Source organism: Erpetoichthys calabaricus, chromosome 3, assembly GCF_900747795.2.
Source record: "Erpetoichthys calabaricus chromosome 3, fErpCal1.3, whole genome shotgun sequence".
Lineage (NCBI taxonomy): Eukaryota > Metazoa > Chordata > Cladistia > Polypteriformes > Polypteridae > Erpetoichthys > Erpetoichthys calabaricus.
Window position 1 is genome coordinate 15,398,679 of NC_041396.2, and position 14,074 is coordinate 15,412,752.

General features: G+C 45.2%; 1 protein-coding gene across 4 annotated transcripts in view; it reads left to right on the forward strand.

The window, feature by feature from the left end:
• The window catches only part of clic5a (chloride intracellular channel 5a), a 1,193,419-nt gene that overhangs the window by 1,159,513 nt on the left and 19,832 nt on the right, over positions 1–14,074 (forward strand). For all 4 annotated transcript variants that reach the window (XM_051924446.1, XM_051924447.1, XM_028796400.2 and 1 more), the window contains one exon: positions 13,615–13,740. In XM_051924446.1, the coding sequence (XP_051780406.1) occupies positions 13,615–13,740 (126 nt within the window). The remainder of the gene's footprint in view (positions 1–13,614; positions 13,741–14,074) is intronic.

The following is a 14,074-nucleotide window of genomic DNA, read 5'->3' on the forward strand; positions in this document are numbered from 1 at the left end:
CTGGGTGGGGGTTGATTTGACTTGAACTTAGTTCTGTACAATTTGACTTGCTTAAATGGAATGTTATTTGCTTTAAATAAATTCAATAAAATGCTAAAATAAATAAATAAATTGTTTTCCACCCTGTAGTGGAGAGCAAAAAATTGGTAATATCCATCCATCCATTTTCCAACCTGCTGAATCCGAACACAGGGTCACGGGGGTCTGCTGTAGCCAATCCCAGCCAACACAGGGCACAAGGCAGGAACCAATCCCGGGCAGGGTGCCAACCCACCACAGGACACACACAAACACACCAAGCACACACTAGGGCCAATTTAGAATCGCCAATCCACCTAACCAGCATGTCTTTGGACTGTGGGAGGAAACCCACGCAGACACGGGGAGAACATGCAAACTCCACGCAGGGAGGACCCGGGAAGCGAACCTCAGGTCCCCCAACTTCGAGGCAGCAGTGCTACCCACTGCGCCACTGTGCCGCCCATTGGTAATATCTAGCATCATAAATATTTTGTAGATTGTCTGTTATTTGTAAAATTGTCTTTCAGTCAGTTAGTCAGTCATCTTTTAACTCACTTAGACCTGAACAGCGTTGGTGGGGTCTGCTGGAGCCTATCCCAACTAGCACAGGAAGCAAGGCAGGGAGCAAACCCCAGATGGGGCGCCAGTCCATCACAGGACGTCTTTATACTGGTATCTTACTATTTACACCTGTCCTGCATGCAGGTAGCCCATAGCTGAAAGCCAGCTAGCCTGGGGGAATACAGGTAGATAGGACATGAACAGGCTGGCATATGGACTACTTGGTTGGGGGGTTGAAGGTTTCAGTTTTTCAAGGTTGAGCTGAATCTGCCTGAGCCGAGTCATTAGGAATTGCACACTGACACTTGTGTGCATTAGGCTTGTCGAAGAGCATTAGAATTGAATAAACGAGGCCTGCAAAGGCCTGCTGGTCTCTCTGTCTGTCTCTTTCTGTCACGCTGTTGCAAGGCCACTCCATCCAATGGCCAGGCGAGACCATGTTGGGCTAGAGATCGGTCAACATACTAAGACGGAGAGCCACCTGGTAATCTAAGGATACAGGTGCATCTCAATAAATTAGAATATCATCGGAAAGTTCATTTATTTCAGTAATTCAATTCCAAACATGAAACTCCTACAGTATCTCACAAAAGTGAGTACACCCCTGACATTTTTGTAAATATATTATTATATCTTTTCATGGGACAACACTGAAGATATGACACTTTGACACAATGTAAAGTAGTCCATGTACAGCTTGTATAACAGTGGAAATTTGCTGTCCCCTCAAAATAACTCAACACACAGCCATTAATGTCTAAACCGCTGGCAACAAAAGTGAGTACACCCCTAAGTGAAAAATGTCCAAATTGTGCCCAAAGTGTCAATATTTTGTGTGGCCACCATTATTTTCCAGCACTGCCTTAACTCTCTTGGGCATGGCGTTCACACGAGCTTCACAGGTTGCCACTGGAATCCTCTTCCACTCCTCCATGACGACATCACGGAGCTGGTGGATGTTAGAGACCTTGCACTCCTCCACCTTCCATTTGCTCAATAGGGTTTAGGTCTGGAGACATTCTTGGCCAGTCCAGCACCTTTACCTTCAGTGTCTGTAGCAAGGCAGTGGTCGTCTTGGAGGTGTGTTTGGGGTCGTTATCATGTTGGAATACTGCCCTGCAGCCCAGGGAGGGGATCATGCTCTGCTTCAGTATGTCACAGTACATGTTGGCTTTCATGGTTCCCTCAATGAACTGTATCTCCCCAGTGCCAGCAGCACTCATACAGCCCCAAACCATGACACTCCTACCACCATGCCTGACTGTACACAGGACACACTTGTCTTTGTACTCCTCACCTGGTTGCCGCCACACACGCTTGACACCATCTGAACCAAATAAGTTTATCTTGGTCTCATCAGACCACCGGACATGGTTCCAGTAGTCCATGTCCTTAGTCTGCTTGTCTTCAGCAAACTGTTTGCGGGCTTTCTTGTGCATCATCTTTAGAAGAGGCTTCCTTCTGGGACGACAGCCATGCAGACCAATTTGATGCAGTGTGAGGAGGGCGTCTGGTCTGAGCACTGACAGGCTGACATCTGCAGCAATGCTGGCAGCACTCATACGTCTATTTTGAAAAGACAACCTCTGGATATGACACTGGGCACGGGCACTCAACTTCTTTGGTTGACCATGGCGAGGCCTGTTCTGAGTGGAACCTGTCCTGTTAAACCGCTATATGGTCTTGGCCACCGTGCTGCAGCTCAGTTTCAGGGTGTTGGCAATCTTCTTATAGCCGAGGCCATCTTTATATAGAGCAACAATTCTTTTGTTCAGATTCTCCGAGAGTTCTTTGCCATGAGGTGCCATGTTGAACTTCCAGTGAGCAGTATGAGAGTGTGAGAGCGATAACACCAAATTTAACACACCTGAGACCTTGTAACATTAACGAGTCACATGACACCTGGGAGGGAAAATGGCTAACTGGGAACAATTTGGACATTTTTCACTTAGGGGTGTACTCACTTTTGTTGATAGCGGTTTAGATATTAATGGCTGTGTGTTGAGTTATTTTGAGGGGACAGCAAATTTACACAAGCTGTACACGGACTGTTTTACATTGTATCAAAGTGTCATATCTTCAGTGTTGTCCCATGAAAAGATATCATAAAATATTTACAAAAATGTGAGGGGTGTACTCACTTTTCTGAGATACTGTAAATTATATAGATTCATTGCACACAGAGTGATATGTTTGAAGCATTTATTTCTTTTTGTTTTGCTGATTATGGCCTACAGGTAATGAAAACTCAAAATTCAGTATCTCAGAAAATTAGAATATTATATAAGACCCATTAAAAAAATGATTTTGAATACAGAAATGTTGGCCTACTGTATCCAGCAGGGGGCGCTAGTTCCCTTGTTGGAATAAGTTCTTTTGTAATTGCGGAATGTTACATAACCTGAAACTAAACAGATATAATCTAAAAAGGCGATACCCCTCCCTTAGTGATATAGTGGTAAGAAATCACATAGGAGAAAGAAGTTAGCTTTCTTTAATGACGGTTTACTCGGCATAACAGACAAAGGAAGCCATGACAAGACCTTCGGGAGTGGGGGCCCGATGTGTAGAGTCTGCCATTTTCGCCTTTGTTTAGATGATGTTATCTCCCATCCGTCCGTCAGCTTCAAAGGTGTGCCGGGCAATGTTCCAAGGCTTTATACCCTTTCTTCATGTGCAGGCCCTTACTTAGGTAAATCATGCCATTCCAAACAAGGCAAAGAGAGGATCCGATTTCATGCTGAGTTTGACACACAGTAATAGTGCACGTTGCCCATTTCGCAGTTGTCCCTGTCTTGTCTTCTAATGCTTGCCTAGCAGTTCTAAATGATGAGCCCCTGTGCTAAATCTGGCCTTGTATTAGCTGTGCATGTGATTGGAAAGAAAAGATTTATAAAATACTAGCCATGCTACGCCGCATAATTATGTATTGATGGGTGAACACTTCCTGAACGACACAGTTGTCCAAATGGCGTGGGTTTGTGGATACCACTGTGAGTGAATGAAAAGATAGACCTCTGGAGAGAGCAACATACAATTGTCCGTGACTGAAAGCGGGATCGTCTGTGACGAAGAAGACATGCTGATGAAAGTTACTTCGTCGGTAGGGATAAGTGTCAGTACTTGTAGATTAAGGTGTAGCGAGTCTTTGTTGTTGACGCTTAATATAGCTTGCGTACTGAGATGTTGCGGAGTCACAGTTGAGAACCATATTATTATTCTTATGCGTCCAGCCCTCCCTCTCTGTCGTGTGCGCCTGTATGTGTGGGTGTGTGTCGCTCTCTCTCTCTCTGCCTCGCTCGCTCGCTGCATGTGTTCCTGCAGGCATACGCCCCATAATTATTTATTGATGGCTGAACACTTCCGGAAAGACATAGTAGTCTAAACGGGGTGGGTTTCAGGATACAACAGTAAGTGAATGAAAAGATGGAACTCTGGAGAGAGCAACATACAATTATTGTCCGTGACTGAAAACTTGTTTTTGCAGATACATGCATATGGTGTTGAAAGTTTGGCCCTGTGCCTTATTAATTGTCATCGCAAAGGCCGATCTAACAGGAAATTGTCTTCATGTAAAAGTAAAAGGCAAATTATCTGCGACAAACAAACTGTTTTACACGCTGCATACCAACCCATGGCGTAGCATATGGCGCATAATCACGCCACTTTTTTAATGTTTTTTAAGCAGAGGGACAAAATTGAACATTTACAAAATCCATAATGTAATAAACCACCAAGAAAAGTAATATTGCAACAATGCATGCTACAAACCAACATACAATCATCGTTCAGTATGCACTGCCTGCTCATGTGCCCGCCCTCTGAGCCACGTTGTCCTTTCATTGTTCTTTGCGGTTCCGGCTGCTTTTCTATATATAATCCACCAAGTCACCTGACCATGGTAGTAGGAGGGAGGTGGGGTGCGTACACAGGGCAGGGACGTATTCAGAGGGAGCGTATGACCCGCACTCACTGGGTATTCCTCGTTCGTGGGGAACAATTGCAAGCCCTGGTGCCCATTACGAATGGGGTTCAACTGCTTACCCACGCCTGTCGGCGCCGGGTAGACACACATTGATCCATTCAGTGTAGCGCGCGAGCAGTACCGGACATCACATACCTGTTAATGCTCAATCTCACGTGGCTGAAAGCCACTTGTCCCTCTAAGAAGTTAGACGCCTACCGCTTGGCGATCGCGTAACTATTAAGCAGGAGGGAGTCTCATTCGTTTTTGGAATTAACCAGACTAATCGCTCTACCAACTAAGTACGGCCATGCAACACCACGCACAGAATCAAGAAAGAGCTATCAATCTGTCAATCCTCTCCGTGTCCGGGCAGGGTGAGGTTTCCCGTGTTGAGTCAAATTAAGCAAGATTTGTGTGTGGTGAGTTGTTGCACTGTGAATGCCTTGAGAGCGTGGGTGGACGCATGCCGGGGAATAATGAGTATCTATATATCTTCTTAGATATAGACAGCGTCTGATAGTTGTGATGGTTTTACACTCCAGTACATTGCGGTGAACGCTGGTAACAGTCAGGCGGGCAGGTGTATTAGAGTTGGTACTCTTAGAGTTGGTGGGCGTGTCTCTCTAGCGGTTCGAGTTCTTGGGCGGTGCTCTGTCATTTGTATCCCACGGTCGGACGACTTGGTAGATTATATATGGAAATGCAGCTGAAACCGAAAAGAATAATGAAAAGTCAATGTGGCTCAGTGGTGCATGTGTACTGTAGCAGAGACGAAAATGAGTTGTTCCGTCCGGGCACATGAACAGGAACCGTGAATGCCTTGAGAGCGTGGGTAGACGCATGCTCGAGTTGGTGGGCGTGAGTTGGTGGGCTGGGCTTTGTGAGTTGACTGCTTTCAAAGCGCTGCATGCTTTCATGGTTGTCTTGCTTGCTCTGGCGGTGGCTTAGTGAATTATATATATCGATACACAGCCTCTTCTTAGATGGTCCTGCCGCGTCCACCCTCGTTCTCGGAAGCATACACACCGCCTGGTCATGGGCGGGGAAATGTCTTCCGTGTTCCTGCAGGACCATCTAAGAAGACGCATGTTTGTCGCAGATGCGAATTGCTGTATGTAGCGTGTAAAACAGTTTGCGATGGTGCACGTGGTCGTGCGTCGTAACCGAAAAGTCAACGTGGCTCAGAGGTCCATGTGTACTCTAGCACAGACGAACATAAATGACGGCGTTTTTTCCGAGGCGTCGCATCCGAGTTGGTGGGCGTGGCTCTGCGAGTTGTCGTCGTATCCAATGGTCTTAGAGTTGGTGGCCGTGGCTCCTTCCTGCATGCGCCATGGGTGTCTTACTTGTCAGTGGCTTAGTGAATCCACGCCCCTTCCTGCGTGATTTCATGGGTGTCTTTTTGCTTATTCTGCGTGCTTTCATGGGTGTCTTGCTTGCTCTGGCGGCGGCTTATGAATTATATATATAGATTTGTATATAAAATATTTTTACAGAGCACAGTGACATATTAAACTTATGTTACACCTACTGAACAGTCTGTCCGTGTACACCCTCAATACTCGGTCAAGGCTCCTTTTGCATGAATTACTGGCATGGAGGCAATCAGCCTGTGGCACTGCTGAGCTGTTATGGAAGCCCAGGAGCCTTCAGCTCGTCTGCATTGTTGGCTCTGGTGTCTCTCATCTTCCTCTTGATAGATTCTCTAAGGGGTTTAGGTCAGGCGAGTTTGCTGGCCAATCAAGCCCAGTGATACCCACCAAGGTCATTAAACCAGGTATTGGTACTTTTGGCAGTGTGGGCAGGTGCCAAGTCCTGCTGGAAAATGAAATCAGCATCTCCATCAAGCTTGTCAGCATGAAGTGCTCTAAAATGTCCTGGTAGACGTCTGGCTAAACTGACTTTGGACTTGATAAATGAAACACAGAGGACCAACACCAGCAGATGACATGGCTCCCCAAATCATCACGGATTGTGGAAACTTCACACCGGACCCTCAAGCAACTTGGATTCTGTGCCTCTCCACTCTTCCTCCAGACTCTGGGACCGCGATGTCCAAATGAAATACAAAATTGACTTTAATCTGAAAAGAGGACTTTGGTCCACTGAATTATTAACAGTACAGTCCGTTTTTCTCCTTAGCTCAGGTAAGACGATTCTGACGTTGTTTCTGGTTGACCCAAGGAATGCTGTGACAGTTGTAGCCCACGTCCCCAATACACGTGTCTGTGTGTGGTGGCTCTTGAAGCACTGACTCCAGCTGCAGTCCACTCCTTGGGAATCTCCTCCAAATTCTTTGCTTCACAATCCTCTCCAGGCTGCGGTTAGCCCTGTTGCTTGTGCACCTTTTTCTGCCCCATTTTTTCCTTCCACTCAACTTTCTATTCATATGCTTGGATACGGCACTCTGTGAACAGCCAGCGTCTTTAGCAGTAACCTTCTGTGTCTTCTCCTTCTTGTGGTGGGAGGGTCTCAATGACTGTCTTCTGGACAACCGTCAAGTCAGCAGTCTGATTGTGTGGCCTACTGAACCAGACTGAGAGACCATTTCAAGGCTCAGGACCCGTTTGCAGGTGTTTTGGGTTTATTAGCTGATTGAAGTGGGACACCAGGAGTCTACAATATGGAACTTTTTCACAATATTCCAATTTTCTGAGGTATTGAATTATGGGTTTTCATTACCTGTAGGCCATAATCAGCAAAATGAAAAGAAATAAACGCTTGAAATACGTCACTCAGTGTGCAATCTTCTTCTTCTTCTTTCGGCTGCTCCTGTTAGTGGTTGCCACAGCGGATCATCTTCTTCCATATCTTTCTGTCCTCTGAGTGATGAATCTATATAATATAGGAGTTTCACTTTTGGAACTGAATTACTGAACTAAATGAACTTTCCGATGATATTCTAATTTATTGAGATGCACCTGTATCCTTAGATTACCAGGTGGCTCTCTTGTCTTAGTATGTTGACCGCTCTCTGGCCCAACCAGGTCCAGCCTGGCCTTTGGATGGAGTGGCCTTCCAATAGCGTGACGGAAAGAGACAAACAGAGAGACCAGCAGGCCTCGTTTATTCAATTCTAATGCTCTTCGACAAGCCTAATGCACACAAGTGTCAGTGTGCAATTCCTAATGACTCGGCTCAGGCAGATTCGGCTCCCATTCCAGCTCGTGCTTTCCTCCTGGAGGGGGAAGGTGTGCCGTAAATTCTAGCTTTGAAATATATATCACTCTGTGTGTAATCAATCTATATGATATAGGAGTTTCACTTCTGGAATTTAATTACTGAAATAAATTAACTTTTTGATGATATTCAAATTGGGTGGCCCAGTGGCGCAGTAGTAGCGCTGCTGCCTGGCAGTAAGGAGACCTGAGGTTAACTTCCCGGGTCCTCCCTGTGTGGAGTTTGCATGTTCTCCCCGTATCTGTGTGGGTTTCCTCCCACAGTCCAAAGACATGCAGGTTAGGTGCATTGGTGATTCTAACTTGTCCCTAGTGTGTGTTTGGTGTGTGTGCGCCCTGTGGTGGGCTGTTGCCCTTGCCTTGTGCCCTGTGTTGGCTTAGATTGGCTCCAGCAGACCCCCATGACCCTGTGTTAGGATATAGCGGTTTGGGATATGACTGGCTGACTGACTGATATTCTAATTTATTGAGATGCACCTGTATTGGTTGCTTAACGCAAACCAGGCTACATTATTATTTTGCCAGCATTTGTATTCTGCTTGCTTTGGGAATATTATCTGTAACCCAAGGCCGTCTTAAGTGTATTATAGGCTCCCGTGAAAGTAGTGCATTGGGGCTCCTGTTTAGATAGTGAAACAAAAACATACATTGGCATCAGAAGCATCCTGGGTCCCTATGCTCCCCGGCCAGTGCCCATTGTGCCCATAGATTAAGATGGCCCTGCTGTAACTTATTGTAATAAACAAGCAGAGACAGTAAGAAGTTTTGGGGAACCTGTAGGCAAACCCTGTATAACGCGTATGTCAAAAAGAGAATAACACAACACGGATAAGAGTATTAAGAATTGTCTTTTCAGATGGGAGTCTGGTTATGACTACCAAAGATGGCAGTTCTTCCAGCAGTGAGAGATTCTGGCAAGAAGAGGTGGCTCCAGGTGGGCAGACACCTGAAGTGATGTCACCAGCGGGAAAGTCATCAATCTTCCAGTCTGTGTACAGAGAGAAAGAGAAGGCCTTATCCCTGAGTGCCAACCCCTGGAGAGGTGGAAATTATCATCACCAGAGTCCCCTGTGTGCATGCACATAACGCTATATATAAAAGTAATAAGACATCCATTCATCCGGCATCTGTGCCTGTACCTGGGCATACTTTTCTTGGGCTTCCACAACACGGCAAAAATGTCTGATGAACAAAGACAAGTGGCCCATGTAAGAGAGTAAACTGAGTGGCAAGAGTCTGTGCGTTACGTCATCTGGCGTACACAACAGGGCTGGAATGTCTGACAAGGCAACAAGTAGCACAAAGAAAGAAGACTGTAAGGGGGAGAATGAAAAAAGGCAACAAGATGTATGGAAAAAAACAGATATTAGCCATACTCTCTGAGCAAAGGTCCATAAATGCACAATGCGATTGAAACAGACAGACTGACCATTCTACCATTAAGTCTGTTTTAATAAACAGCCGTTTCACTCTGCTACCAGATGAAGAAATCCTGAACTTTTTCTTCTGCCTGTACTGGTATTCTGTCTAGTTGTCTGGGGTTACAGATGTAAAAGAAATGGGGAAATACTTAAGTGCAATAGTAGTCAATCCTGATATACAAGGGTTTTATATATATATATATATATGTATATATATATATATATATATATATATATATATGTATATATATATATATATATATATATATATATATATATATATATATACTGTATATATATTAATGGAATTTGGGGCATGCTGTTCAGATCTACAGTACATAATAAGGAGTGTTAAAGGGAAAGTAGGGTCACCCTAGGACACTATGTGACAAAACACCCCCCCCCCCTAAAAATCCAAAAAACTCTTTAATTAGAGTCTCATCTTTCACAATTTCAGAATTACCAGCAAAACATAATTTAGTGTCAGTTTCACAAAGCTGCATGTAAATTGAAACCTGCCTGTCTCACTCATCACTCCTGAAGAACAACTAAACCACCACAGCACGTTTTGTATGTTATACGTGTCGAGTCCAACTCACATAATTGGTTGTTTGGAGGAGCAGGTGGTTTGAGTCAATGAACAGGCAGGCCTAATTGTGAAAGTAATAAGATGTGAGAGCAGGACAGTGGGACATTGGCTAGTGCTCTTGCCTCACAGATCCAGATTTAAATAAATGCCAGCTTGGGCAACTCTCTGTGCAGAATTGCATGTTTTCCCCATGTCTATGGGGATTGTGCTTTCAAGCCCAAAATAAGTGTGTGTTGGATTATTTGGGGATTCTAAAATGGCCTCGATATGTACTGGCAAGATGTTCAGGAGCAATTCCTGCCTTGGACCTTATAATGTAAGATAGGAGGGGCTCCCTGTGACCCTGATCTGGATGAGCATTTTAGAAAATGGAAAGCTATATAAGGCAATTGTATGAGGCAGAGTGAACTCCTAATGGATATGAAATGGGATAGATAGATAGATAGATAGATAGATAGATAGATAGATAGATAGATAGATAGATAGATAGATAGATAGATAGATAGATAGATAGATAGATAGATAGATAGATAGAGTCATATGAAAAAGTTTGTGAACCTCTCTCAGCCTGTGTAATAATTGACTCTCCTTTCAACATAAAAGATAACAGTGGTGTGTCTTTCATTTCCTAGGAACATCTGAATACTGCTGTGTTTTCTAAACAAAGATTTTTAGTGACGCAGTATTTAGTTGTATGAAATTGAAATATGAAATGTGGGTCCCCTTGTCATTGTGCTGATTTGAATGCCTGTCACTGCTCAATGCTGATTACTTACAACACCAAATTGGTGTGATGAGCTCGTTAAGCCTTGAACTTCATAGACCAGTGTGTCCAATCATGAGATATAAAGGTATTTAAGGTGGTCAATTGCATGTTGTGCTTCCTTCCCTTTGACTCTCCTCTGAAGAGTGACAGCATGGGATCCTCAAAGCAACTCTCAAAAGACCTGAAAACAAAGATTGTTGAGTCTCCTGGTTTAGGGGAAGGCTACGAAAAGCCATCTCAGAGGTTTAAACTGTCAGTTTCAACGGTAAGGAATGGAATCAGGAAATGGAAGGCCACAGGCACAGTTGCTGTTAAACCCAGCAGGTCTGGCAGGCCAAGAAAAATACAGGAGCGTCATATGAGAAGGATTGTGACAATGGTCATAGACAGCCTACAGATCACCTCCAAAGACCTGCAAGAACATCTTGCTGCAGATGGTGTGTCTGTACATCGTTCTACAATTCAGCTCAATTTGCACAAAGAACATCTGTATGGCACGATGATGAGAAAGAATCCCTTTCTGTACTCGCACCACAAACAGAGTCGCTTGTTGTATGCCAATGCTCATTTAGACAAGCCAGATTCATTTTGGAACAAAGTGCTTTGGACTGATGAGACAAAATGGAGTTATTTGGTCATAACAAAAAGCACTTTGCATGGTGGAAGAAGAACACCGCATTCCAAGAAAACACCTGCTACCTACTGTCAGATTTGGTGGAGGTTCCATCATGCTGTGGGGCTATGTGGCTAGTTCAGGGACTGGGGCCCTTGTTAAAGTTGAGGGTCGGATGAATTCAATCCAATATCAACAAATTCTTCAGGATAATGTTCAAGCATCAGTCACAAAGTTGAAGTTACGCAGGGGTTGGATATTCCAACAAGACAATGACCCAAAACACAGTTGGAAATCTACAAAGGCATTAATGCAGAGGGAGAAGTACAATGTTCTGGAATGGCCGTCACAGTCCCCTGACTTGAAGATCATCGAAAATCTATGGGATGATTTGAAGCAGGCTATCCATCAAATTGAACTGAACTGGAGAGATTTTGTATGAAGAATGGTCAACAATACCTCCCTCCAGAATCCAGGGTCTGGGCCTCCTAAAATCCACCACCAGCTCTTTGGTTTTGCTGGTGTTCAGGTGTAGGTGGTTTGAGTCGCACCATTTAGCAAAGTCATTGATTAGGTCCCTATACTCCTCCTCCAGCCCATTCCTGATGCAGCCCACGATACCAGTGTCATCAGCGAACTTTTGCACATGACAGGACTCCGAGTTGTATTGGAAGTCCGATGTATAGGCTGAACAGGACCAGAGAAAGTCCAGTCCCTTGTGGTGCTCCTGTGTTGCTGACCACAATGTCAGACGTGCAGTTCCCAAGACGCACATACTGAAGTCTGTCTTTAAGATAGTCCACGATCCATGCCACTAGGTATGAATCTAATCCCATCTCTGTCAGCTTGTCCCTAAGGAGCAGAGGTTGGATTGTGTTGAAGGCGCTAGAGAAGTCTAGAAACATAATTCTTACAGCACCACTGCCTCTGTCCAAGTGAGAGAGGGATCGGTGTAGCATATGGATGATGGCATCCTCTGCTCCACCTTCTCCTGATATGCAAACTGCAGAGGGTCAAGGGGCGTGTTGAACCTGTGGCCTAAGGTGGTGAAGCAGCAGCCTCTCCTTGGTCTTCATCATATGTGATGTCAGAGCAACAGGCCGAAAGTCATTCAGCTCACTAGGACGTGATACCTTTGGGACTGGGGGTGATACAAGATGTTTTCCAAAGCCTTGGGACTCTCCCCTGTTCCAGGCTCAGGTTGAAGATGCGCTGTAGAGGACCCCCCAGCTCCGATGCACAGACCTTCAGCAGTCGTGGCGATACTCCATCTGGACCAGCTGCTTTGCTGGCACGAAGTCTCCTCAGCTCTCTGCTCACTTGCGCTGTTGTAATTATGGGTGGGGATGTTTCTCCTATGCTGGTATCAGCAGAAGGATGTGTGGAGGGTGCAGTACTCCGAGGTGAGAGTAAGAGTGGGTTAGGGTGGTCAAAACTGTTAAAGAAGTTGTTCATTTGGTTTGCTCTCTTCACGTCTCTCTCGATGGTGGCACCCCGCTTCGAGCTGCAGCCAGTGATGATCTTCATCCCATCCCACACTTCCTTCATGCTGTTATTCTGCAACTTCTGCTCCAGCTTTCTCCTGTACTGCTCCTTCGCCGCCCTGAGCTGGACTCGGAGTTCCTTCTGCACGCGCTTGAGCTCATGCTGATCACCGTCTTTAAAAGCCCTTTTCTTCTGGTTCAAAAGGCCCTTGATGTCACTTGTAATCCATGGCTTGTTGTTAGCATAGCAGCATACTGTTCTTACTGGAACTACAATGTCCATACAGAAGTTGATGTAGTCAGTAGTGCAGTCAACAACTTCCTCAATGTTCTCACTATGAGATCCCTGCAGGATATCCCAGTCTGTAGCTCCAAAACATTCTCTCAGAGCCTTCTCAGCCTCCGGGGTCCACTTCCTGAATGATCGTGTGGTTACAGGTAGGACTCTCACTTTTGGTTTATAGTGAGGCTGAAGCAGAACCAGGTTATGATCTGCTTTCCCAAGCGCAGGCAGCGGGGTGGCGCTGTATGCGTCTTTAACGTTTGCATACAGTAAATCAATAGTCTTATTTCCCCGGGTGTTACAGTCCACATACTGGGAGAATGCAGGTAATGTTTTGTCCAGCGTCACATGGTTAAAGTCTCCAGCGATTAGCACAAGCGCCTCAGGTTGCTGCGTTTGTAACTTAGCAACAGCAAAATGGATGATGTCAGTTCTTTCTGCCCTAAGAAACAATGTTCTCCCCTGGCATCTCTCCTCTGTGTCACTCCCTTTCCCAATACACCCTATCAGTGCGTAATCATCTCAGAATGTCTGCAAGTGTCATGACCTGGTGTTGTATTTATAGTCCGAGGTGTACCTGCCGGATCATATCCACATCAGAGACACAGTCCTGCCCAACAGATAGGCCATTATCATGGCACTGGGGTGCCGTAATGTGTTACATGTGACGATAATAAACCAATAAACCTATGCCAGACCTTAAGTGTTCTAAACTGTTTCTCTATTTCAGGAAACCTGCTGACCTCCACAATTTGGCCCCTGGGACTCACCCCCCATTCCTTACCTTCAATGGAGAGGTCAAGACAGATGTCAACAAAATAGAGGAGTTTCTGGAAGAAGTCCTTGCACCCCCAAAGTACGTCTTACCCAGTGAAGGTTCCTCACCGCCACAAGGTGGCATCGGTGGTTCTCTCTATGGGTGTGGGACAGTGTGGATAAGGTGTAGAAAATGAGAAGAGGTGTAGATGGCATGGTTAGCTGCTTTTGGCACATGGAAATGGATCGGCCATCTTGGCCACTAAAAGCTGCCAGTTTTGATTTCCTTTTACTTTCTAATATTCCACTGCCATGAGTATGGGGTGTTGACCTGAAGGACGGCTCCTGAGTCCTCTCAAACCCAAAATCATAACTGCATCCAAAATGAAACAAAAATGTAATTTATTAATTTATGTAATAATACAGTCATGTGC